Raw genomic sequence first — 26038 nt, 5'->3', positions numbered from 1 at the left:
GTAGGTATCAAATAATAAAATTAGTAAATACTCTTTATTGACTCTTCTTAGTAAGGGAGGAATAGCAAGTGGTTAGATTGAATAGTGAGTTCGATATCAATAACCCTTTTAAAATAACTTAAGTGTAATTTCTATAATGACCTAGGAGTAACGACGACTTGATGTAAACAAAAAGGAAAAGTTATGTTTGTGAATAATTTTAGGGAAGGACCAGGGCTTTTCTAGAAACTCAAATTTTGTAGAAGCCTAGCATCATTATGGTTACCTCATAATATCATAAAGGAAGGTTAACATGAAATAAGCACTTGTAGCAAACAAGGCTTTGGATGTTGTAATGTTAAAACTTCCGTTCAAAAACCTTACATTAAAAAAATACTTATCTTCGTTAAAGATGTTATCCTTTTCACGGAGGTATTTTGAACTTGAAGCTGCTGTTGCTAAGGGGTTGCTAAGGGAAATGAGCTACTCAGCATTAATGTGTAACTTTACTCTTCTGCTTAAAAGTAGTTAAATCATTTCCCCAGCTTTAGAGTCAGAGAGGGGAAGAACTAAAAAGGGTCAAGTGGAGAGTTGCCTCTTTCTGACAGTTATATAGCATGCCTCTCTTGTTTTCCACATATTTTAATTCACCTCTCATAGAGAAAGGAAGCAACCTTTCTGGGCATAAGAGAGTTGGAAACTAGACTACCAAGTAGGGCAGGGCTTGTAATAAATGTAGAATGTCCCTGGCCAAGGCAGAAGGGAAGTGCCTGACCACTGAAAGAAAAGCAGCCATGGGCTGTTGATCTAAGGCTTCTGCTGGTGACCAACCTCAGGAAAGGGATTTTTGTAATAAGTCAGGGTTAAGGATGACTTGATAAAGTTATGTATTAGTGAATAGAGCATTGACCACCAAATAATTATACCCTAAGCAGTTGGTTCAAATTTTTTCCGAATTATTTGAAATCAGTAATTTATGTTCTTTTCTTGAGTGTCCACCATATTCCAGGTACTGTTATTCTGTGTGCTGGGGTTATAAGGCAAATAACGTACAATTTCTGCCATGCAAACTCACAGTACAGTGTGAAAGTAACAGTGAACTGCCTGGGTGCGGTGGCTCACACCTGTAATCCCAGCACTTTGGGAGGCCGAGGCAGGCGGATTACCTGAGTTTGGGAGTTCAAGACCAGCCTGACCAACATGAAGAAGCCCCATCTCTATTAAAAATAAAAATGCAAAATTAGCCGGGCGTGGTGGCACATGCCTGTAATCTCAGCTACTCAGGAGGCTGAGGCAAGAGAATTGCTTGAACCAGGAAGGCAGAGGTGGCAGTGAGCCGAGATCACGCCACTGCACTCCAGCTTGGGTGACAGAGGGAAACTCCGTCTCAAAAAAAAAAAAAGAAAGAGAGAAAGAAAAGAAAAAGAAAAAGAAAGAAAGTAACAATGAACTATAATCCATTGAATGCAATCTGTAATTGAATTGTTTGAAAATTACTGAGGTCTAGAATTATGTTCACAGTTGGATTTTTAATAAATAAAATTTGGAAATATTTGTAAAGGTAAATGTTTTGGGACTTGAGCAGACAATTTCATCTAAAGATCAGTCACTCTCTACACCACTTCCAAGCATGGGGAATGGAATAGCACATGCACAAAATAATGTAGACAAAATGTTTCCCTTGTAATCCTCATAGGACCAGAGTTCTATTATCACCTGGTGGCAGAATAGTGAATTTATAGGCATATATTATTTTGATTGTTACTGTTTTAAATGTCAGTAGAAGTCAAAGATATTATTTTGAATGTTAGTTTTTGAGTATAGAGTAACACAGAAAATAAGACTTAAATATCTTTAGATTCACACTTTTCTATATAAGTTGGTATGTTACAGAGAAAAGACTGTGGACTGAGGCTGGGCATACATAAGCATGAAACCTAAATTGGCCTCTTCTTACTAGTTACATGATCTTGAGAAAATCAATTAAATTTTGTAATCTCTAGTTTTCTTATTGGAAATCTCAGAGTTGTGAGATTAAATGAGATTTATAGGCACAGCACCTACCATAATGTTCAACACACAGTGAATGTTCCATCAATATTAATTCTTGTTCCTTTTATAAAGAACTTACTGAATAAGAGGTCTGCCCTCCCACAGTAGTCATATCATAATATCCCTCTATTTATAGCTTTTAAAAATGGAGGAGGTTGGAATAGATTCAGAGGAGCCCTCACAGGGATTCTGGCTAGGATGCGATGGCTGTCAGTATCTCTTTCCTTTTCCCCTACCCCACCCCTATTCTTATATGAAAAATATTCTGCATTTTCCTAGCGAATTCTTATCATTCTTTGGACCTCGCCTCAGTTCAGGCTTCTCCCATGAAGCCTTCCCTTCCCCCACAGGGGGAGGCTTATCAACTATCTCTAACACTTAATTTTGGTATTCTTTTTACATCCTTCCTTAGGCTATTAGGATTCATGCGTAAAAAGGAAAACTCCTCCCCAACCAGATTTTAAGCTCCTTGAAGGTGGGGACTATGACTTCTATTTCTTTTTATTGTTCACACCAATAATTTAGTACTGAAGTTTGCCCACAAGACTAAGTAAATGTTTATCGGCAGCAGGCACTTTTTTATTAGAACTGGAACAGACCATTCAGCCTTTGTTAGTTATGATTGTCTTGTTATTCTCTAGTTATTTTGAGAGTCTTTGTATAATATCTTCCTCAACAAGATTGAATTATCCTGAAACTAATACTAATTTATGCATTTCCTCCCATTCTGCATATTAGTAATAATTGCTGCCATTTAGAATGATGCCTCCACCAAGCCTATGTATGCTGTTTTTTCTTTTTTTTTTCCTGGCAACAAACCATCAGTGAAGTATTATTGTGCCTATTTTACAGATGAGGAAATTGAGGCTTATAGAGCCTAACATATCATTTTTCCTGAAGGAGATGTTCAGCAACCCCTATTTGAATCAAACAGAATGGGCCTTGGGATAGCACTTGAAGTGTTAATGAGTGGGACTATTGATCTTCCTTCATTCCCTGTAACTCAGCACTGCTTGGAAATAAGGATACATAACTTAATTCAACTACTGTTTGTTGAGCAACTACTGTATGTAAGGGTTTTTTTCAGGTTTAAAAGAGGAAAAAGGGGTAGGGTTGGGGACTCAATCAAGTACTTATCCTGCTTTCTAAAATGTTTTGCTTTCCAGTTTTAATCTTTTGTATTTCTCCCACTCCAGATTTACAGCCTGATCATAATAATAGATTAAATGAGATATCTTGAGGACATACCTAGCTAAAAGCATGTCACAAAGAAATCTTTTCAAGAAAATTTTTTTAAATAATTTTTAAAATTTTTTTAATCTTGTTATTTTTTAGTTGAGAAAAAATTGAGCATGACTTTCACCTTCCCTTTCCTTTCTCTTCTAGTCTGTGCCCATCTTTCTCACTGACTCAGCAAATATTTACTAAGGCTGGGCACAGAGGCTTATCCCTATAATCTTAGCACTTTGAGAGGCTGAGGCAGGAGGATCCCTTGAGGCCAGGAGTTCAAGACAAGCCTGGGCAAAATACTGAGACCCCTATCTCTACCAAAAAAAAAAGTCTTAATTAAAAAACACAAATATTTACTTAGCATGTTCTTCTGTGACATAATGGAAGAGACATCTTACTTTTGGATAAAGAAAACACCTTTCTAGAAGTAATGCTTAGATATTATAATTGTCACTACTGTGGGGTTGAGTAAAATTGTGCATGTCAAGGGCCTAATACAGTGTTTGGTATACAGTAGACTCCTGGTAAAATATAGCGTTTTCATTTGTGCTTTAGAATTCCTGTTAATTTCTTATTTCTTCTTCTCCTCCCTTTCTCCCTTCCCCTCCTCTCCCTTTGACCTTTTCTTCCTTCTTTCTCCTCCTCCTCCTCCCTTCTTTTTCCACGGATGTACCTTCTTTGCCTTTTACATATATTCCTTTATTATTAGTTACAGAATTATAAACGAGTCCAGAATTTTTTTTAATTCCATATCAAATCATTTTTTAAAATGTATTTAACTGACCAACCACTATATCCTTTAATGGTGTGAATAGCTACTCCATACTTTACGTGCTCAGTGCACTTAGATTTATAAAAATTTATATATATAGCAGGGTTTTTTGTTTGTTTCTTCGTTTTGGTTTTTTATTTTTTGTAAAGCTCATCTGAACTGATATGAAAAGGCCCCAAATCCCTTAATGCAGAGATCTTCAGAAATCTCTGTGTGTTTTCACATTGACCCTGCTGAGTTTTTTAGGGGTTGTGATGAAGACTGTATCACGGAAAAGTCCAGACAGCCATTCTACCTAAATCAGATGCTCGGATAAATGTGTATTTACCTTTTTTTTTTTTTTTTCAGAATTTTGTAAGAAAGATAGTTTTCCCGTACTTCAAATTTTCTTTCCCAGAAAGACATTCTAGTGCTTTAAAAGTATGGTCAAAGGCACATTTGAAAAAGTAAGCATACACTGACTCTGGAAAGGAATCTTACTTTTAGCTACTGTTCTTGCATAAGGCTTAGGAATATGAAAAGAAAGCGGGAAGATGAAGTATGAATCTACTTTTAGGTCCATTTACCTGCACAGGTGAACTCTTGGTGGTTTAGACAGGTTAGACATCCATTTGTCACATTTCCCCCCACAGTAGCATTCTTCTAGCTTTCCCACAATCTGTAGTAGACAAAACTCCTTAGGAAGGAGAAAGGCATTATTGACTATCAGGTCATATATCTCACAGAGAACATTCGACAGTGAATTTCTGGTAGACTCTTTCACGTCAATCTGGTGCATCTTTCTTGCCTCTGTAGTATGTTTGCATTTTCCTATAAAAATTGATTTTTATATGATATATATAATTATATAATTTATATTTCTACATGACAAAGAAAAAAAAAAGGAAACCAACACCACAATTCAACAAAGGAAAATTAAGCTTTAAATTTTCTCAAAAGCTTTTACATATAGGATACCATTTTCTGGGCAGACTGATTGTATTTTTCCTAAAGAAAGAAATGCCAGCAGTCTAGGTTTATTTTTCAAGGGAAGAGGTAAAGGATAAAAAGAAATTGAACTACAAGAAAATGTCAGGTCGTAGTCACTGATGACGCTATTTAAATGGTGTGCTATTAGGGCAGAGCACATGGAATTCCTGATTTCTGCCTAACAGTGAAGAAGGGCCAGCAATTATCTATATGTGTGTGTGTGGATATGTGAGTGTCTGTTCACTCTACCTTCCCACCCCATTTTGCTAATTCAATTGAGGGGCAAGAAGAGGTAATCCAGACAGCCGGAACAGGAGGAAAAGGTCTGCAGCTGTGCTCGGAGGGACTGGTGTGAAGAGAGAGGCTCAGTCTGACTTGGAGTTTTGTGCTGTTGCACGTGAATGCTCTGGAACTGCCCTAATCGACTGAAAATGAGCCGGCTACAGTCATATGGAACAGGTCTGTTTAGCCACATCGCTGGATAGCCTGGCAGATGGTAGACCGTCAATGGGTGGTATTGATTGGCTGGATTTGCCTTAGGGTAACAAGACTTTGGGTCCTTAAAAACCCGCTTCATCTTATTTTCCTTTGTGCAGCTTCATACAGTAGTGGTTTTCTCTTCTCACTCCCCCCAGTCCCCAGTATCCCCTTTTTCCCTTTTCAAATTAAAAGTCTTCCTTGGTAATCAAAATAGAGAGGTTACCTTGAGATAAACACTCTTTAAATTATCACCAAGGCAAGAAAACTTGAGAATATTTTATTTACTAAGCTGATTACATTTTAATGTTTGAAGAAAGTGACATTTTTTAATTAGTGTTTAAGACATATGGTGAGTGTACAAATTAGCTTATTTCATACAACCAGAATTTGATGAGAGCAACTCCTCCTTCTCACTCGCCAGTTAAAAATTGTCACTTGAAACTTAATATATGCAAGGAGGTTAAATGGTATTAAGTGATGCCGTCTTGACTTAAAGATGAAGGAGATAGTCACTATTGTGTATGGCTAAATACTGCCTGGATGGGCTGGAAAAATATTAGTGTCAACACTTGTGTTTGCAAGAAAATGTGGAGGTTCCAGACCTTTAATTTTGTCCAGCCAAGAAAAGAAAATCCCAGGTATCTGTGTGTGTTGGTTTCTGTTTTAGACACATGTGGAACATAGAATGGTGTTGCATGCTTTGTAAGTCATAAGATCCTCCTTAAAATCAGGCCATATAACAATATAAGTGATGTAATTTATTTTTATTCAGGTGGTTCTATATCCTTTTAACATACCCCCAATCACTTGGAGCTTTCAACTTGGGACAGTCTATTTATTCTTGGCAGAGGAGTAGATTAATTGGAATAGAGTGGTACAAAGGAGATGCCAAGTTAGCTATACATCCAAAATAGTATACGACAGAAATGTTCCACTTCGAGGCAGATCTTCGGGAAAAAGAACAGCAATGGGTAGAGATATGTGATTGGCTTGCTCTTGTGGTTGTTTGTCACTATTCATTTAATTGTATTTTAAAAAGAGAGGCTTAAGATTTTGTGTGTGTGTTTTTTTTTTCAGTGTCTTTACTTCTAAGCTTTCAGTTATTTCTTATTAGGAAAGACCCATATTAAATAAACCTAATTTCTACTCAGAAGAAAAGTTGCACCCTTAAACTCTTGCCTCCGTCTTGTATGTGCTTCATCCACATGCACACTTTTGAGTTTTCATCACTGTGTGTGAATATTTTTCTGTTTTTGCTAAAGAGAAATATTTCCGTGAGGTTTTTGGCCTTCCCCCTTGCTCTGTGTTGATTGTATTTTCCTTGTTCATCCTTTGCTGAATGAAACAAAGCTTGTTTGTGTTTCATTCTTCACAGTTCTTATTAGAATTGGTGGCAGTGTTTTGTTTTGTTTCATTTCCTTGCTTTAAGTCAAGAGAAGGAATTTTATTTATTTATTTTGACAAGATATAGTGAGAGACAATCTTGCCTGTTAGGATGGTGGTGTTTCTCATGTCACATTTTACACCCAAAAGCTATTCCAAGGGGAAAAAAAAAAGAAAAGAAATATTTTAAGATGGTTCATTTGAATCTGTGCACTCTACCCACCTGGTGGTTATATAGTGAACTGTTACTTTAAAGAGTAGTTTAAACACCAGCCATGTTTGGGGCAGGCTGCTCTTGCAAAGAGAGCAGTACATATAACAGGAGTCTACTGTGTGTGAGATAAGGGGAAAATTCAGCTCACTGACTAGAGGTTTTAATGTACGAACTCTAGGGAAATAATATATTGACTGTTCCGTGACACGCAAGAAAATTGAAGAACCCTTTGCAGACGGAGTGCTTTGCAAAGGATTCTATCTGTTTCTCTTAAAACAAAATCTGTGGCAAGATGTTTGAAATCAGCAGGACGCTTAATGCTGCTTTGTTAAATAATGAGGTAATATTTTGTCACTTTTTTCTGGGCAGCATCTGTTTTCCCCCCCCCCCTTCTTTTTTTTCCCTATATTTATGAAGGATTCCTTTTTTTCTGCCTCATGGAAGTCAAGGAAATACAATTCACGCTTCCATTTCTGTTCCTTCCTTTTGGTGCTTTTGGAGAATTTGGTTGTCTTTTTTTATTTGCAGTTTCAACCGGCTGCTGTTTCCTAGCCCATTGTGCCACGTAAGGCTTCTCCACTGCGCGGAGTAGGTAGTTATTAACGCTGAATTGGCTTCTGGTACAGTCCATCTGGACTCTGTGTGGGAAAGCTGGCTGCCGGCGACTGATGCTGAGATATCTGCAACCTTTGGGATGTGTGCATGGTGGCAAGGGGCTGACTGATATGAGATTACTTCTTTTAAGGGAAATTGTTATTAATGAGTCAAGAAACTGCTCATTTATGGTAAGAGGAATACAGCGGTGTTGGCAGCCCCACAGTGCTGGGATATCATTTTTAGGTTGCCTTAGCTGCTTGAGTGAGACAAGTTTCTTTCTGTGGTGGTGGATTGTGGCAGAAAAAAAAAAAAAAAAATCATGCATGACTGGGAGACTCGCCTGCCTGATTCTTGAGATAATATATTGAGAATCTGTTGCTTTACAAATGTCACACACTGATGTAGCGGTCAGCCCCTCACTCTGAAGGATGAATGGTACTATTGGAAATGCGATAATAAGGTTGACTTTTCCCAACAATAGGATTCTGCCTTTGTCTTTAGAGAAAAGGCCTCTGAGGACATTTGTGCATTTGTTTGAGGATTCCGTTGAAAGACTTTAGAGTGGAGGTTTGTGGAAAAGTGATCAATATAAGAAATGCATGAATTTTTTAGCCTAGCAAAACCAGCTAGTTATTTATACTGTATATACAGCTACTGTTTTGGAAAAGTGGCCAGAATATCTTTTAATATACCTAATGTTAATTTATGGTTCAATAAGTGTGCTGAGGTTAGTATGGATGGGAGAAAAGTGTTTTGTAAAATTTTATCTTTTATAACCTCCAGAGAAATCTAAGTAAATATTTTGTTCCAAGCGAGCTGTTTTTATTTGTGTGTTTGTCAGCATTGTCTTAATGTTTACTTTTCACAATATTTTAATATTGGTGGAATTGCACTCAGAGTTTATGTTGTTGATTTGGGGCACACGTACCTACTCTGTGCACATATGCTGAACCATTTAGAACACTTTAACCTGTGAATTCATCCTCAGTACACAGTTCAACAGATACTGTAGTACTATTGTGACTCACAAGACATTTTATACATTTGCTAAAGAAATCACTTTAAAAGTTTACTTAACTGAGTATTGTTCCACTTTAAGGAATTATAGTTTTAACATTTTTACTATTCTATTTCATGTATTTTCATTTCTAATAGCTGAACGTATTCATACTGAAGTCTAATGGATTATGCAGCGTACCCAACTTATATTGTTTTATGATGTATCTGTATTTTCTAAAGTATGAATATATATGTATGTTTACATATGTGTGTTCATGAAACAGTATCTTGGACAGAACAGTTTTAATCTTGAAAAATGTAAGGTTATTTTATTTTCTAATAATTTTTCACAAACCCATTTTATTCTTGGACTTTGAAACCCAGAGATATAGCATATTTTTCGGCCTTTATTTCTACTCTGCCTAGTTCTGTCTCACCGCCAAAGATTAAAGATTACATTGAATTTTGTCTTTGGTAATATGTGTTACCACTGTGTATTTATCAAAGAACAAATTGATTAAATTATGAGTTAAATAAACAGTGATACATTAGTTTTTGCATAGGTGTGAAGCATGAACTTCTCAGGTAAGCCACTTTAAAAACCCAAACCAGAACAAAAAATACACTACTGATGGCTTGGTAGTGTAGAGGCTATAAAATATGTAAATAGGCAGACAAGCTGTATACATCACCACACACTTGCTAAATGTCTCTTTGCAAATCTCTTAAGAGGCCAAAGAAAAAAAGACATCCCTTTGAAGGAGAGAAGCAAAATCATTTATTTAGCTAAGCAAAATGAGCACTCTGCACAGGTTTTGAAATGAGGCTGTTGTCAAAAGCATGTTTTACCTTTCTCTAAAACAGTAGGAGAAAGTGTTTTTGTGGATTTTTAAAAATTCAGATCATGCCCCTATCCAAGTTGAAAAATAAATTCATTTAAATAAATCATTCATCATCCTCAGTTTTGAAAAGCTCAGACAGAAGGCAGAAAGGTAGAGGCTGACAGCTGCCCCTCCCTTATCCCCACCATTTTTTTTCTTTTTGTTTATTAGGAAATAGTTTTCTGAGATAAACTTGTGTGAACCTAGTTCACGGAGCAAGCTTAATCCCCAACTTGCTTGCTTTTGAAATGTTGGCCATGTTAGCTGGAGAAGGAGCATTACTTACTAAAAATCAGCAATATCAGGAAATAATAAAGTTAAATTGTAGATGAATTAGCACATTAAAGTGCTTTTGTTGTATCTTTAAGCCTACAGGCAGATCATTAAATATGCATTTCGCTAGAAAGCAACTGTCTAGAAAGATAAGGTGGTTGAAAATATTCTACAGTGGAAAAGCACTCCATCAGAGGGGTGGGATGGTTTGGCCCTCAGGACAGGGGAAAAGAAGGACCCTCCCACTGTTAGTTAAGGTTTGCAAGCCTCCAGTGACCTGCAGTTGTTACAGTACTTTTGAGCTGGGAGGAGGGAAAAGGTAAAAATACAAGTATGGCTGTTGTTGCTTCAGCCGGGCCTTAATTACCAGACACAAGAAGCAGTTCAGAAATCTGGTCTCTGTTGTTGTAGAGGTCACCAAATCATTAACATCGTCAATCTGGCAGTAGCTAATTTAAATAGCACCTGATGTTGCAACGCCTCCCTTCGTTTCCCCAGCCAATCAGATCCAGGCTTCGGCTGACAGATGGTCCCATAAATGGATGTAAAAAGGGGAAGCTTCGAGCCAATTTCAGCAAGGCTCTGTTCAGTTGTTCTTATCTACATCCTAGAATCGGGGGTTTCAGCTCACTGCTCCTTTTCTTTTTTTCTTTCTCTCCCCCGCCCACCCCCCCAAAAATAATTGATTTGCTTTACAATCATCCACACCGTGTTTTGTGGATCTTTAATTATATATAACAATAGTAGTCATTTTAAATATATATTCTGAAATCTTTGCAAATTTTAACAGAAGAGTCGAAGCTCTGCGAGACCCAATATTTGCCAATAAGAATGGTTATGGTAGGTATGACTAGATTTATAATCTGTTGTTTGTGTTGCTGGAGGGAAGAAAAGCATCTACACCTTGACCAGTCTTATGCTTGCACAAGAGTTTAGTTCTGTGCTGCTGTTTGGTTCCTACATTTACTATCTCTTTTGTGTAGAGAGTGCGGGTAGGTCCTTTTATTGAAAAGCAGTGGGGATATAAGATTGTCATTTTTAACAAGTCGTTGTCAGTTTTCCCTTCAACATAAAGGCAAGGGGTGGAGGGGGAGGGCTGAAATAATTGCTGGTTTATTGAAAGAGGTTATATTACTTGAGACATAATGGCAAAAGAAGGGTTTTCTTTTTGTAAGCGAGAGGGGGTTTGTCTACGTGCCTGGGTTTTGTGGGGCTGGGGGTGGATGCAGCGGGGTTAGGAATCTCTCCATTTCCGTGCTGGAAATCTAAACCTCGAGAGGCAGCTCCTGGATACTGAACACTGAGATGGGCAGTTGTGTTTCGGGGGACTGCGCAGTCAAAACGGCAAAGAGAGTGATTTATTTGGGCTTCAGTAAATGCTGCATCTTGTATTTCAAAGAGTTTCCTGTCATGACCTCATAAAAAAGAGGAGGCGGCTTGTATGTGTAGCAGTGCCTGGCGTGTTGAGTTGTTGCTTCCTTCTCTGGGCAGCAGCTCTGTAAGAAGGAATGTCAGCTTTTACATAACGTTTCTTTCCGCTTTTGACACACTGTGTGAGGGTCCATCTTCTTCTGATCACAGATGGAGTGGAATGGCTTGAAGATGGTAAGTGAAAAGAGGAAGGCAGCCTGGAGGTCCCAGCCCTGTGTGTGTGTGTGTGTGTGTGTGTGTGCTTGTATGTGTGTATGTGTAAGGATGCTGGACTGTGCATTGTAAATCACTGTGCTGATCGTTTGTGTGTGTATGTGTGTGTGTGTTTATTAGTATTTCTCTTTTCTGAAAACCAGAATCCATCTCCAAGTGTAATGGCACTGCATGCACACAGGCACACACACTGCCTCTTCCAGCAAACACACATTTTAGCCAAGGAAGGTTGGTGTCTTTTTTGACAATCAATGTCACCGTCACTGTTGGCTGGCGTGTCCACCGCCTCTGTGAGCCTTCAACGGAATTACACGACTGATAAAGTTAAAGGCACATTTCTTTTTCAGTCTCATGCTAGGAGTGATGGGGAAGGATGGGAATGAGGGGTGGAGGAGGTGAGATTCAGTACCAGCAGATGCAATTGTGAAACAGGACTTTCGGATGTGGAAGGGGAAGTGGAAAACCTTTCTGTCGAAGTAGTAAATCTATTTTTAGCATCATCTTTTTCTGAAAAAAGAATCAGGGAAACTCCTTGAGTGCCGCTTCTGTCGCCTGATGTTGACCCTGAAGATAAGGCACAAAATGGCATGATCAGATGCCACGAGTGCCCACTTTGACTTTGAATTTTCTCCAGCAATAGGTTTCACGGGGTTTCAGAGCTGGGTATGGGGGCAGGCTGTAAATTCATAATCATCTTACTTATTTTTCCCTAGAAAAGCCTGGGGAGGACTTTTTGCTCTGCATAGATGTTATAACAAAGCTGTGGTCTTTTTCCCATTCTTAGAGGATTGCCTTTGTCTGGCTGCTTGTTTTGATGGGTGTAAAACAAATAAGATTAGACCGAGCAGCCCAACTGAAAGCGATAGCTGGGAGGAAAACCCAATGAAAGGTTGCCGGGGAAACGAACAGAGGAGAAGCCGAGTAGGGAGCAGGTGGCTATCATGAGAACACACTGCAAACAGTGTAAAAAAAAGGGGAGGGGGACAGGACCTCGATTATCTTTGCTGTTCTTTGTGGCCAGCCCAACTTTAATTATTTGTTATAAATAGGTGTTAATTACATTTCTAACTCTGGTTTACAGTGATTTTTAGAAATCTATTTTTAAGCATCTGCTCTGTCTCCCCTGTTTGTGTGTGTGTGTGCATGTGTGCGTGTGTGTGTTTTGTTGTTGTTGTTGTTGTTTAAAAAACCCAAAGAGGAGGAGAGGGGGAAGGGAAGGTAGGGAATCTTGCTTTTTTTTTTTCCTTTTTCCCCCTTTTCCCTGCTGTGAAATTGTACATGCGAAAAATCGCAAGGAATCCTGTGAGACCATTTGAAAAAAATGTAAATTATATTGAATGAAGTTGACGGAAGCATAATAGTGAACTCCTACAGCTGATAGGTTCTGCAAATGATTTCTTAGAAATTTCCAGCAAATATTCATAGGAAAAATATAGGTAGAAGAGATCTACCCTAAGCAATGATTTGGCGTTAGGTGATATTGGTATTTTTACTAAATCAGATGTTGATACTCTAGTTTCAGGGGAGTTCATTCTACCTCTGATTTATTTTTCCTGAGTAGAAATTTCTTTACAAAATAATAAATGAAGATCCTCTTGCTTTTCTTCTTTCCCCATGCCCACAGTCACAGGATGCATCAGGCTTGCACTCTCACAACCACTGCCTTCCATTTGGCATTTGGTCCTGGTTCTGGTCTTGGCACAAACTGAGTGAAAAGCTGATTTTTATTTTAGTGTCTTTGAACGTCTGGAACCCATGTGTGCACTGGGTGACAAGCATGTCTCTTTTTTTCTCTAAGTGTGTTTTACTAATAGTCTCGTTTTCTCATGATGGTGGGTACCATAAGGATTGAAAGGTGTAGTACTTGGGTGAACAGGAGATAGCGTAAAAACAACTGAAATGGTGATCTGTTAGGGTTTTATACTAAGGGACAAAATAGATACATGATCAGGTAGCTAATTGTAAGCCCCAAAATGAGAGATTAAAAAATGCTGAAATACATTAAAAGATTAGGAAATATAATTGGCTTTATTGAAAGTACTCTTAATTTTTACTCTCTTCATTGAAAATCCCCCCCAATTCTTTTTTCCTTGCAGAGACATCTTTTTGTTTTCTCTTCTTTTAGGGGATTTAAAAATTGTGTTTTCACTCTTGAGGTAAAAATAAATAAACTTATATTTTTTGTGATACACTTGAACCTTGCGGCCATATGTTGAGTGCATAAGCCTATGTCACCTTTAAAAAAATAGAATTTTTTTAAGTCTCTAATATAGTTTCTGTTTTAATTTTCTGAGAATTGTCTGGCAATTTTTAGTCAGGGGAAAATAATTTCTGTAAGAAGTATCATCTTGGCTTGGGTTGTAAAAAAGACACGTGGTTCTGATGCTGACCTTTCTCGCTCCTTTGTCTTAAAAATATTAATGCCTACTACCTTCATGTGGAGGTGTGCCTTTATGGAAGCACAAGGCTGAATGTGCATTTATTAAGAAGTGAAAATCCAATTGGAAATATTTCTGCAAACAACATCTGACTAAGTCGCAGTTTTAATGATCAGAGTGTCCATATATCTCATAGTAATGTAACAGCTAAATCATGTAATATTTAAATTTTTGAAAGGGTAAAATTAACATAGATGGGGAAGTAGCTGAAAAATTACTTTGAGAATCGTTTATTTACAAGACAATTTAATATCTCATTTTTTAGAAAGCTAACAAACAACTTAACCATTCATTTGTGGTCTCAGTCCCATTCATTTCTACCTGCCATTCATTCAAGTCATTCTCCTGGCCAGATATAGATGGCCTTGCTTCCATTTGATGGTTTGCACAAAACCTTAAAACTTTTTCTTTCCCAATACCCCTTCCTTGGTCCTTTGAAAATTAGGGTGTTGTTATGAGAGGAAGGCCAGATTGTCGTGAGATAATAACAATAGAATATTTAAAAAAGAGAGAGAGAGAAGGAAAATGAACTGCGCATTTGCCTTTTACTTCTAAACTTAGTCTTGAAATTGGGTTTGGGACATGTTAGACTTCAGATATTTTAAACTTAGGATTTCTATTAGGGATAAGCTATTTGAAATTTCATATCTAGAAATTATTGCATGAATGGTGCCTTGTATGTGTGTGTTCAATATCTCTAAAAGGACTTGTGGATGAATTGGGGTGTTTTTCTCAAGTTAGAGTTACTATGAATAACAGTAGGGTTTCCTCAGAGTAAGTCCTTTTCTTTGGTTTGATTTCTTCCCTTTACACTTATTTCCTTATTATAGGTGGGTTCTTTTCCTATGTGTAGGCCAAATGCTATTTCTTCTATGAGGAGATGTGCTGCTTCATTTAGCCCTGAGCATCTTAACACCTTATATTAATTTTTTTTAAAAAAAGAAACAAATTGTATGTACCTCACGTAAGAAATGGTGGTCTTCATAGAGGTCATCATACATAGACAAAAGTACTTTGGGCTTGACAAATTTCTTCATTAGCTCCAATGATCTGTGGCCACCAGGCAGTTAATTTGTATGCCTAGATATTTAATATGTACATTTGTTGGTGAGCTGGCCAGCGGATGCTAAACACACGAGTATGCGCTGGCAAATGCTGCAATGCAGTATTTTTTCCCCAATGTCATTGGGAATTTTGGGGCTAGGAAGGGACATGAACATTTTCAAGCTTTTATCTTACTATTGTCCAGTCGATGGGCCATGTTGTACAGAATTGGTCAATTCTCCTTTTGAAAGTAAAATCAACCTTTCATTTACCACTATCCATTCCCCCATCCATTTAATGTATATGTGGAAAGAGTGTGTGTGCGAGAAAGAGAGGCAGAGAGACTCTGTGTGTATCAGTATAAGTGTGTTGCGGATTCCTGCACCTGTCTTAGGCTTTCCTTATTTGGTATTACTAAACATGTACACACACTTACTTGCAAGTATATGTGCATCTATAAATGGAAAGAAAACCAAACTGGGTTGCTTCCCATAAGAACTGGTTTCTCTTCATGACTCCAGGAGTTCTCTTATTAGAAAAATATGAAATTTCAAATATTTATTTAAAAAGATATATTCAGACCCTGCAGTCTGTTGGTAACCAAACACCTTTCTTTAGCTGCTACTTAAGAAATTGTAAGTGTGCAAATCCATAACAATGTTTGTGAGCTAAAAGCCATCCCTTCAGTCAAGGGCCTGGGTATGAATTAAAATGTGTGTATGTGTGTGTATATGGATATGTGTATGTGTATGTGTATGGAGGGGTGGGCAGGATGTTTTTCTTTGAGGGCATTTGAACCTAGTCTTTACCATTGGTAAAAATAAGGAGGAGGTAAGAAGGCAGTGTTAACATCTGAGCTTTGCTTTGTAAGTTGGTGTGCAAGTGTGTGTGTATTAGGAACATCCTTATATTTTTGAAATCTCCACGTATTTTAGGGGTAGAGGGCTTTTATAGGTCACTGGCTTTCTAAGGGTAAAAAAAAAAAAAAGAAAAGAAAAGGTGATCTGCGGGTGGGTGGGAGTCACAAGCAGTAATTGTCTTAAAGTAGCTATTTAGCAGTGAAAAGGAAAAAAAGGCTGGAGGACAAGAGACAAGAGGGGAGAAGAGTACCAACATGTGGGTATGCATCTTTCCGGTATAGGAGATAATGAGTGATAAATTTGAACTGGTGCAGTGCAGGGTGCACGATAATTTCTCAGAACCTTGACTTTGTAGGTCCATTACTTCCTTGCTTGCTTGTTCACACCTTTAATTATATCCAGTTTGGGATGCTAGCTGGGGGCACCAAAGATGAGCCATTTTGTTTGTTGTTTACTTCATTAAGTATTCAGGCAGTGTATTCACAGTAGCTTTGGAGCATCAGTGTTAGGAATCGAGCAGTTTGGAAATGGAATTATTAAAAAAAGAACAAAAAAAAAAGACAGCAATCAGCCAGCTAGCTTGCTTTGGATGTTCACATCCACTCTGCTTAATGGTAATATTTATGCTTTCCCTTGTATATTCATTAAGAAATAACTTACGCAGTGTCAGGGCTCCTAATAGGCTGGTGACTTCCTCTCTCTTTCTCTGTCTCTGTCTTTCTCTCTCTCTAGCTCCAGCTATCTCTTTCTCTCCACCCACCCCTGAGACTGTCTTTGCTCAGACCATTTTAGGACCAACCATTTTTGCTTTAGTAGGGTCTCATATTCAGATCTTTATTGTATCTAATACCAAAGGTATTTCTCCCCTCAATAAACATACCCCTCTGCAAGGATCAAGAAATGCTGAGAGCCCTAAAGGAATCCTTAAATAAATTTTGGTTGAAAAAGCAGTAAAAGTGTTGAGGAAATAAAGTCAGTGTAATTTTTGTGCTTGCATTTTTTGTTTTTTGTTGTTTTTGGAAAGACTTATTTTTAACCCCAAAAGTAAAATGCAAAACTAGCGTATGTGATTTTTTTAATGAAAAAAATATATATGTCATGGGTCTCTCCTGAAAATAACTTCCCTTGGACTCTTCATTTGAAAAATAACATGCAAACTTTAGCTTAATTTTTGAATCACTCATTTTGAACTATAAAATATAGTTCATAAATATTTTTTCTATAGGAAGTGTAGTTCTTTGTTCAGGATATGGGGAAGCAGAGAAACGACCCAGCGAAGACGGTGAATTCTGAAAAAACACAGCATGGAGTTTTCCTCTGTCTGCACTTCGTGCCATTGAGTCTTCTGCTTCTATGAGTTATCCTTTATTCTTGTCTACTCTCTCATAACAACTAGACCTTGAAGTTGTTTTGCCAACAGTGTTCATAGTAGAGGCTGGCTGTCATTCCTTGTTGGATGAAGATGTATTTGTTGAGGACTTACTGTGTGTATTTCTTTGGAACGTGGAATCCAAGGTCACCGTTTCTTTCTCTTTTGACAATGGTCAAAAGACATAACTAATTAGAGGATAAGTCCCTGTGATTGGAGATAAAGTTGGGGTGTGGGATTTTTAAGGTGGCACATTGCACAATGACGTTTGTGTCAAATAATGAGAAAAGGTCTGCTGAAACATTCAATTACATAAATGTCTTTCCTTCTGTATTTATAAGTGTCTAGGTGTGACTCCAAAAGATAGAAATAAGAGATCTTTTGGACATTTTAGTCTATAAGGTTTCATGTGTCCACATCTTCAGCCTCAGGAAGAAATATAGAAGTTTGAACAGTTGAAAGGAACTTGTCTTTCAGTCAGCTGCCCATGAAGCTTGGCTGGAACCGGTTAATTTTACAGAAACACAAATGTCTTGCCTCCTTGCTTCTGACATAAATGGCTTTTTGAATTCCTTTTCCTTGTTACCTCCCAGGAGCATCTGAACAGATAGTGACCCTTTTGGCATGCCAAAGTGGAAGTTTGCTAGTGGAGCAGAAATCGCGTTTACTTTGTCATACACATCTAAATATTGTGGTATGTGTGTGTGGCGTGTCTTGTAGACAGCTGTGAGCCCCGGTGTGCCGTGGGATGTACCAATAATGGCTTCTCAAGTACTCTGTTTTCCTAAGCTGCCAGTCTAAACCCTTTAAAGGTTTGCTTTCTAATTTGTACATGAAAAATAACAGACTGAGTCGAATTTTTTTTTTCAAGTGCCCTCTTTGAAGATGCAGCAGTAGTAAATACTGCTCTAATGATAAACTTTAGTTCTAAGTGCTACTTAAAAGTCTGTGGTAGAAAGGCTGAGAAGTTGCCATCTTTACTAATGAAACTTTCATTAGGAAAATGCTCACTTAAAATGGAGTAAACAACCAAGTCCCTGAAATTTGTGATTTTGACCAGATTTGACTCATCTTTTCTAAGTTACTTTTTGTAATGCAGTCAACCACACATCCAAAATTCTTAGTATTATACATGTCTTCAACATTAATTATCTCTGTTGATGCACTGGGTACAGATAGTACAATTCCCACAAGTCCAGATTCTTACTGTAACACCAAAACAAAAGTGGTATTTATGAATAATATTGGGAATGTTGTCCTCATAGTAACCGTTCCCCAAAGGAAGCTTTACATAAATGTGCACTTATTATTCAGGATATTAAAAGGGAATCCTTAGCTTTTACTTTTTAATTTGGGCTAAAATATGTAAATTGGTTTTATTTTGGAGCTGCTCTGTTTTAGGTGGCTTTGGGGGAGGATAACTTCCTAGCTTGATTATATTTTAACCACCTCTGTAGTGGAAAAGTTTCTAATCTTAAAAGCAACCTGATTATTGTGATTAGGACCCAGAGGGCCTGTGTTCAGATGGGGCTAAAAACATATTATATAGACCTGTACACATGTAGAAAAATCAGATTTGTTTCTACTAGACACCACTATTACCATGCCTTTGTTGGCAAGACTATCTCAGAGACCAGAGAGCCGTGAGTCTGCCTCTGGCCTCTGAGGAATGTCATGGTGTGCTCGTACAGGCAAGCCTCTAAAAAGATTGCTCTTTGTCTTGAGAAACTGGCAAGTGCAAAGGACTTCAGAGTCAGGTGAACTTAAGTTGGAATCCTAACTCTTCCAATTACTAACTGGGCAATCACAGATGAGCTACTTCAACATGAGCCACAATTCCTCATCTTTTTGATTGTGATGATAATATCTAACTCACAGGGTTTCTGCAAGAATCAGATGAGAAACAGTATTAGAAGGCACCAGTCATACATAGGACTTGAAAGTCGAAGGTGTTTTGAGGATGTTAAGTCTCTTTCAGTCTGTCAGTCTTTCTGTCCCTTGGCAAAAGCCCTTCCCCAGAAAGAGGCCCATCTGCCCATGCCAGATGTCCTGGGCAGTGACATTGCATGCTACCCTCACAGTCTCCATACTGTCCCCAGCATGCAAGGAGGGTGGCACACAGTGTTGTTGTTTTTTTTTTCTATATAGACAAGCCCTCAGTTCTTCCTCAGAATTGTATGGCTTTATTACGTTTTCTGCATCCTCCTAGGATTTCGTAAGCTATATCCATGATCTCCTTTGGAATTAGAATTCACTTGGGATTTAGTTGTCAAAAGAAAAAAAGGATGAAGATAAAATTACTTTTACCCAGTGCTGTTTTTTAATTTCATGAAAGAGCCTGTTAGGAAAGTTAGAAGTCAGCCAGAAAGAAAATAAAAATAGGCTGAGCTTAATTGATATGGTCCCATCTTTGCTGTCTATATATTGTAACTTGCAAATTATTTGACTTTTTCCCAGAAACCAGCTTACTTCAGATCTATTTTTTTCCTCTTCACTATATCAGGTTTTTTTCTCCTTTCCCCTTGTTTTCCCAATAGGCTGAACTTTGAAGTTCTGTTTCTCACAGAATGGTGAAGAGGTTGAGGCAAAAAGTGGCTTAAAGAGATTTTTCTAACTTGTCATCAGTTTTCCTTCTGCTTGGCAAGGCAGGATGATGGATGGCTTTGGCAGTGTGAACACCTCTAGAAGTGATCAGATTGACTGAAGAGATGTGCAGGATGTGAGCAGAATGCTGACCCTCAATTCATTACCCTCCCATTTAAAGAAAAAAAGAAAGAAAGAAAAGAGGAAAACCACCACAAAGGCCTTGGCATAGTTGTTGATTATACACTCTTGGGAAGGGATAATGGGTGGTGTCAGGACTGGTGTTAGGTTAAACCTAATTTTGTACCTTTTTCCCAAGGATCTGAAGGGGGAAATAAATAAATAGGCACCATAAATAAATTCACAAATTGTTCTAAATGGGGACCTGTTGCTGTGACCTGTTGCCGTTATAGAGAAATAATACAAAATGTTCCTGAAGGGATTCAAGACTTAAATTGAAAACACAATCTTGAAACACCGATTTATAATTCTACTTCATATGCTGACAGGAAGGATGTAAAGGGAAGTCTATTTTTTTTCCTTCAATTTAATCCTTAAAACTAGGGGAAGGGGTTATAAGTTGATCTGATATCCCAAATGCCATTTTGCAGGTCCTATGTTAGAAAGAAAGAAAGAGAGAGAGAGAGAGAGAGAGAGAGGGAGGGAGGGAGGGAGGAAGGAAGGAAGGAAGGAAGGAAGGAAGGAAGGAAGGAAGGAAGGAAGGAAGGAAGGAAGGAAAAGAAAGAAAAAGATCCTTTGCTGTGAAACAGGCAGACAATAAAACTTTTCTCTTTCCACATGAATCTATTTTAAGTATTCACTAAGAATCTTTGGAGGATTTTGCAGGTGTGTGTCTATACATATTGTATATTATGTGCAAGCTCTGGAAGAATTTGGTTGGTTTTTAGACTGTGTTTGTATGGGCAGAAATGTATCTGTAAAAAGCAGGGAGGAACTTGATTTTGGAGAAGGGATGGTATAGAAGACGTTTCTCCATATTTTAGCCTTGGAAAATCTCATGCCTATTAATGAAGGACAAAAAAGGGATGATTTAGTGATTTGAGCAGGCAAATGAGAAGGTTGGATATTCTTAGGACCTTCTTGCTAGGTAGGTGTTTGTTTATTTAAAAGTTAAAAATTCATCCATATTTAGGTCAATACTTGAATCTCAGTTCCTTCTTTTTTTTAGATTTCTGGCTGAAGTTTTTCATGGGAAGAAAAAAGACCTGGAGCTTAGAACTGCTTTAGTAAGAACTCTTAAACAGGTCTCCAGTCATTGGATTTTGGAGGCATGGGCTTGCAGTTGGTATAATCTTAACAGTATTCTTCCTGAACTATCCCATGTCCATTTTGCAGGAACAGAAGAACAAGTTCGCATTCTAGAACTTCAGCTGTTCTCAGCATAGTTCTACTCATAACAGATCTGTGACCATAGAGATCATCTTTCATATTCACTCAGCCTTGTATAATTTTTGCCCTGTGGTATCAGTTTGATCTCTTTAATGTAATTAGGGCAGGTACTCTTTTTTATAGAAAATAAAGCTTAGCCACTTGACTAAGCTTGCATGTTTAGTAATATCAGAAGTCTTCGCTCCACAGTGTTTGGGAATATGTCCAGCTCAGCCAAAGTTTACTTTCCTTGGGGGAAAAATAAGGTAATTTCTTTTCTATATCAAATTTTCCATTGGAGAATCAACAAATATATATATATATATATATATATATATATATATATATATATATATATATATAGCATGTCTGTTGCATATTCTAGATGGCTCCCAGAACATCATAGTATTTAAAATATATTAAAAGATAGTAAGCAAGGACAATGACAAGCAGAATGATGCGGACAGTGTCTCAGCAGAGGAGATACAATGTACAGAAGAGGGAGACATTAGTTCTTTTGGGGGGAAGGAGATAAGCTTCATGGAGGAAATGCCATTTGAATAGAGCCAGGGAAGCTGGATAGATGGAAAAACTAGAAGAAAGGGGAATTCCACATGGAGGGAATCATATGAGTAAAGGCATAGAGATGGAAACTTACAAGGCCTACTTAAGAAACTGTAAGTAATCTGGTGTGAATGCATCATACATTGTGTAAAGATAAAGCTAGGAGGAGACAGGCAAAAGCTATGATTTAGGAAGGTTCAGGTGTTTTGACTTGGTTTTTACTTTGAAGTGGTAGCTATGGAATGTCTTAGGTCAGAGGACTTTCCTTTCTTTATTCTTTTTCAGGGTCAACACCTGTCTTTATTAAGTCATTATTTCTCAGAAGTTGAAGTCACCCTAAAGATACTTCTAAATTAGGTATTGGTTAGGGGAATTGGCATTAGAGCACTCTTCTGGTCATAATGTGATGTTATGATGATGATGCTCATTGGTGAAGTCACATTAAGGACTGCTTTTAGGGTTACAGTGGCAGAAAGCAGTAGGAGGAAAAATACCGACTTTACTTCAGATTGTAAAGAAATGTGCCATTAGAGGAGTACACTGCATTCTCTCACCAAGAGGTACCCAGTGCTCATTTTGTGGAATAATGTGTGGCCAGAGAGAAGATGGTGGTGAGTGGGGAATACGCTTATTTTCTGTAGTATAAAAATATGCCCACTTCAAACTTGCAAGTACATGTACCAAGGCATGCTTGTCTTGACTGGTCATCTGTTAGCCCTAGAAGGCAGAGATCATGTCAAATCCTCTCTTATTTCAATTTCTGGTACATAGTAAGTACTCAAAAAAAATGTTTTTTGAATTGGGTTGTCATAATATGGTTTTTGTTGGGGGTTTTGTTTTTATTTTTGATTTTTAAAGAGTCTGAACTACAGAGTTAGACTTGTGGATCTTGAATCTGTCATCAACTTCTGGGAGCCTATTTAGCCCAACTAACCTAACCTTTCTGACTTTCAAGTCTCTTAATATGTAAAACAAAATGAGTACAACTTCATGGCTTAATGGGAGAATCCATTGAATTGTATCCTTGATACGCTCTATTGGACAGGATAACAATATTAGTAAGTTACTAGGTTCTAGTTTTACCTATGGATAGTTTATTGGGTGTTGATCAGCGTTAAAAATTAAAACAATGGAATGACAGAATTGAATGAAATAGAAAAGAAAGTATCAGTGGGTGGTACTTATTAAGGGTAAGTATTATTTCGTGAATCTTTGTTTCAGTTACCTCTGTTCTGAGTTGTGATATGAAGCTGTGGTGTTCAATATGGTGTTCAATATGTTCCTTACTTTTTTGTTTTACTTTGTTGGGTCATGGTCAGAAAAGTTTGAGAAATACTGGTCTAGATAATAGTGAGCTCTCTATTATCCAAAGGAAAAATAACAGTCAACTTTTTTAGAACTATGCAATGCAAGATCTCTAGTATCTTCTGAATTATTAAACAAAGGATGACTTCTAGTTGTTTTAGATTTAATATGAAGCATTGTATCCTATATCTTTGATAACTACTGATGTCTGCATGGTATATGTTGGGGCTCTCTATTAACCAAAGTATTTATTAACTAGAAAACCTTATTCCTTGGTTGTGCTACGTAGCTGAACCAGTAACATAATAATAAAAGTGACAATAATCAGTAGTGAAGGTGACCTAGAGGTGGGACTAGAAATAGTAAGATTAGCTTTCATTTCTTGAGCTCTTGATATGAGTCAGGCACTGTGCCTTACAAACACCATACCTTTTAATCCTTAGAACAAACTAAAAAGGTAAATGTTAATTTCTATGTTTTATGGACAAGCTAACTGAGGTTTTGAGGGGTAAATTAAGGTTACACAGCCAGTAATTGGCTGGGCGAGGATTTGATTTGAACCCAAATTTGTCTGATTCCAGAACAAAATTTCAAAAATTTATTCAGTTCCATGAAAATGTATTAAAGTGCCTACTATGTGTTAGCTCTGTACTCCTCTACAAAGATAATTCAGTCTCTGTCCTTGAGGGTTTACTAGCTGCCCTTATTTACCTCTCACTATGTGAGAAGGTGAATAAGGATTTATTTTATCACAACAGGAGATAGGAAAGGCACATAGAGTACTGTATATTTTACTTCAGAAGTGTTAAGAAAAGTGCCTGGCACATAGTAGGCATTCACTAAAGATTTATTCTGTGGAATTGAAGTTGGATTAATTCTCCTCTAGGGATTAGGGAACCTTTGTACTAAAGAAACACTGTACATTTTTATATGTTTAGCTGTATATGCCTAGTGGCACGGGTATTCTTACCTGCAATGTGGGCAGAGCCATCTGTCCCAAATCCATTCAGTGCCTTTTGGAGCTCCTAAAACTGGCAGCACAGAAAAGTCAACAAGAGCTCAACAACTCAAATTGTAAACTTCCAGTTTCATTCAGCCAGAGAGAACATTTTCCATCCTAGTGTGAAAAGAAAATCCCATGGCAGAGACATTTGGGGAATGATAAATGGAAGGTGGGCTTCCTTAGAATGGAAAATTGTTATTATCATTGTTACTGTTGTCTTTACAATGCCATTTACTAGCCTTATAACTTCAAGCAAGTAATATTAGTTCTCTAAGCCTCAGTTTCCACATTTTTAAAGGATTAATACCTCTCAGGATTATTAGGATTAAATAGACCCATTTGATAAAAACTTACTAAGACTTACTATTTGGTAGTCTGTAAATATTTAGTAGTAAAGGAGACATGGCCCCCTGCCCTCGAAGAGCTGAATATCTGGTGAATGTGCTGTGAGAAGTGGGATTCAGACTCCCACCATCTGCACAGCTCACTACTGATAGGATGCAGCACTGTACAGTCCTCCTTGGGGTATGTGTGTATTGTCATATACATGTCTCAATTGCATCATCAGAATTTCAAGTTTATTGAGAGTGAGTGAGCTCTGATATTTATCTGTTTATCTCCACCTACCCCTAAGTTTCATCCTTGCCTGTTGACACAATGTTACCTTATACAGTAGTTGCTAGATGAATCCAGCCCAATTCAGCAAATATTTATCAGGTGGCTCAGGGTACAGTGCTGGGAAAGGGAGGGTAACATTTGCTGAACAGAGTTGAATTTAAAACAACTTTAGAGCATAAAAGGGGAACAGTGTCATGAAGCAGTGATATACTACACTAGTGCTAAAAATACCTGTGATCTACTCAGGAAGAAAATAGGGCCCTAAAGAAAATTCGGCAGTAGGCCTAAAAAATAATGTATTTTTTCACTCTCCCAGTGCTGTTTTGTTTGTATTTCATGAAGAAACAGTGTTTTTGCTATAAGCACACAATTAAGATGAGATCTCAGATGTGGCTACTTAATTCTTCTGTGGCTCAGCACCAAGTCCAGGTAGCTTCACAAAACCCAGGAGCCCCTCTGTGGCCAGACTCCTTCTTTCCTTTCCAGCCTCCCATCTTGGGTCTCTTTGCCTTCTGTTCGTGCTCCACTGTAGAACTGCACCACGGTGTTCCCTACCAGTGCTCACACAGATCCCTTGGTCTCCAACATCTTTCTGCTTTCTTCACCTGGCTTCATGAGACATAGAGGAGGCCTGTGTCACCCAGAAAGGCTTGCCTTAACTTACTCTGAATTGTAACTGTCTCCGTTAACACTGCCAGCATCACTTCATCATTGATCTTCCACACTCCGTAATCAAATGTTTATTTTTCTAGGTTTCACCACTGCCTCAACAATCAGCACTGAGTTTATCTTTATGCTTGGCACCAAGTAGGTGCTCAGTAATTAATTGTTAACTGATGTAGTCAGATATTAATTAGGTTTTTCATAATGTATTCCCATCAGGTGCCTCCTAGCTTATGAGTGGGATATTGGACTCAAATCCCCCTTGTTATGACAGCTGGTTTTGACACAGCTATTGCTCACCAACCCCAGTTCTATAACTTTGAGCTGAAGGTCTTGAGTATATGTATTTACATGAAACTTTCCCTGATCACCATGACTCACCTGTAATTCCTCAGTAATTCTTCTTTCCTCTGGACTCCTTTATGTCACTTGCTGTCTGTACCACGCAGTTAACAATGACACATCACAATAATAGTGACCCTTTATGTAATGTGTGTGTCAGGCTTTGCAGAAAGAACTTTGCTTAGATTATCTCATTAAATCTCACAACTACTTTAAGAAGCAGATATTTTTATTCCCATTTTGAAGAAAGAGGACAACGTAGTGTAAGTAACTTTTTCAAGGTTACGTGGCTAGGAAAATATCAGACTGGGAATTTAAAACCTGGTTTGTTTCATTCCGAAGCCCATGGTCTGTCTCCTATTTTGTATTACTCATCCCTTAAAAGGT

The 26038-nt window shown here is 37.8% G+C and overlaps 1 protein-coding gene across 18 annotated transcripts in view; it reads left to right on the top strand.

The window, feature by feature from the left end:
* The window catches only part of LOC105495017 (ELAV like RNA binding protein 4), a 155659-nt gene that overhangs the window by 51685 nt on the left and 77936 nt on the right, over positions 1-26038 (top strand). For 5 of the 18 annotated variants that reach the window (XM_071093250.1, XM_011764158.2, XM_011764152.2 and 2 more), the window contains exon 1: positions 10391-10669. The exons of 3 other annotated variants lie outside the window; for them this stretch is intronic. In XM_071093250.1, coding sequence (XP_070949351.1) covers positions 10661-10669 — 9 coding nt within the window. In that variant the 5' untranslated portion in view covers positions 10391-10660. Of the gene's footprint in view, positions 1-7331; positions 7420-7700; positions 7865-10390; positions 10670-11101; positions 11435-21210; positions 21423-22175; positions 22332-26038 lie in introns of those variants that run through there. 10 more of the 18 variants (XM_011764149.2, XM_011764144.2, XM_011764148.3 and 7 more) reach the window with 9 other exon arrangements.

This window comes from Macaca nemestrina, chromosome 1, assembly GCF_043159975.1.
Source record: "Macaca nemestrina isolate mMacNem1 chromosome 1, mMacNem.hap1, whole genome shotgun sequence".
NCBI lineage: Eukaryota > Metazoa > Chordata > Mammalia > Primates > Cercopithecidae > Macaca > Macaca nemestrina.
Note: the sequence above shows the minus strand (reverse complement) of the source record. Positions and strands in the feature narration are given on the sequence as shown.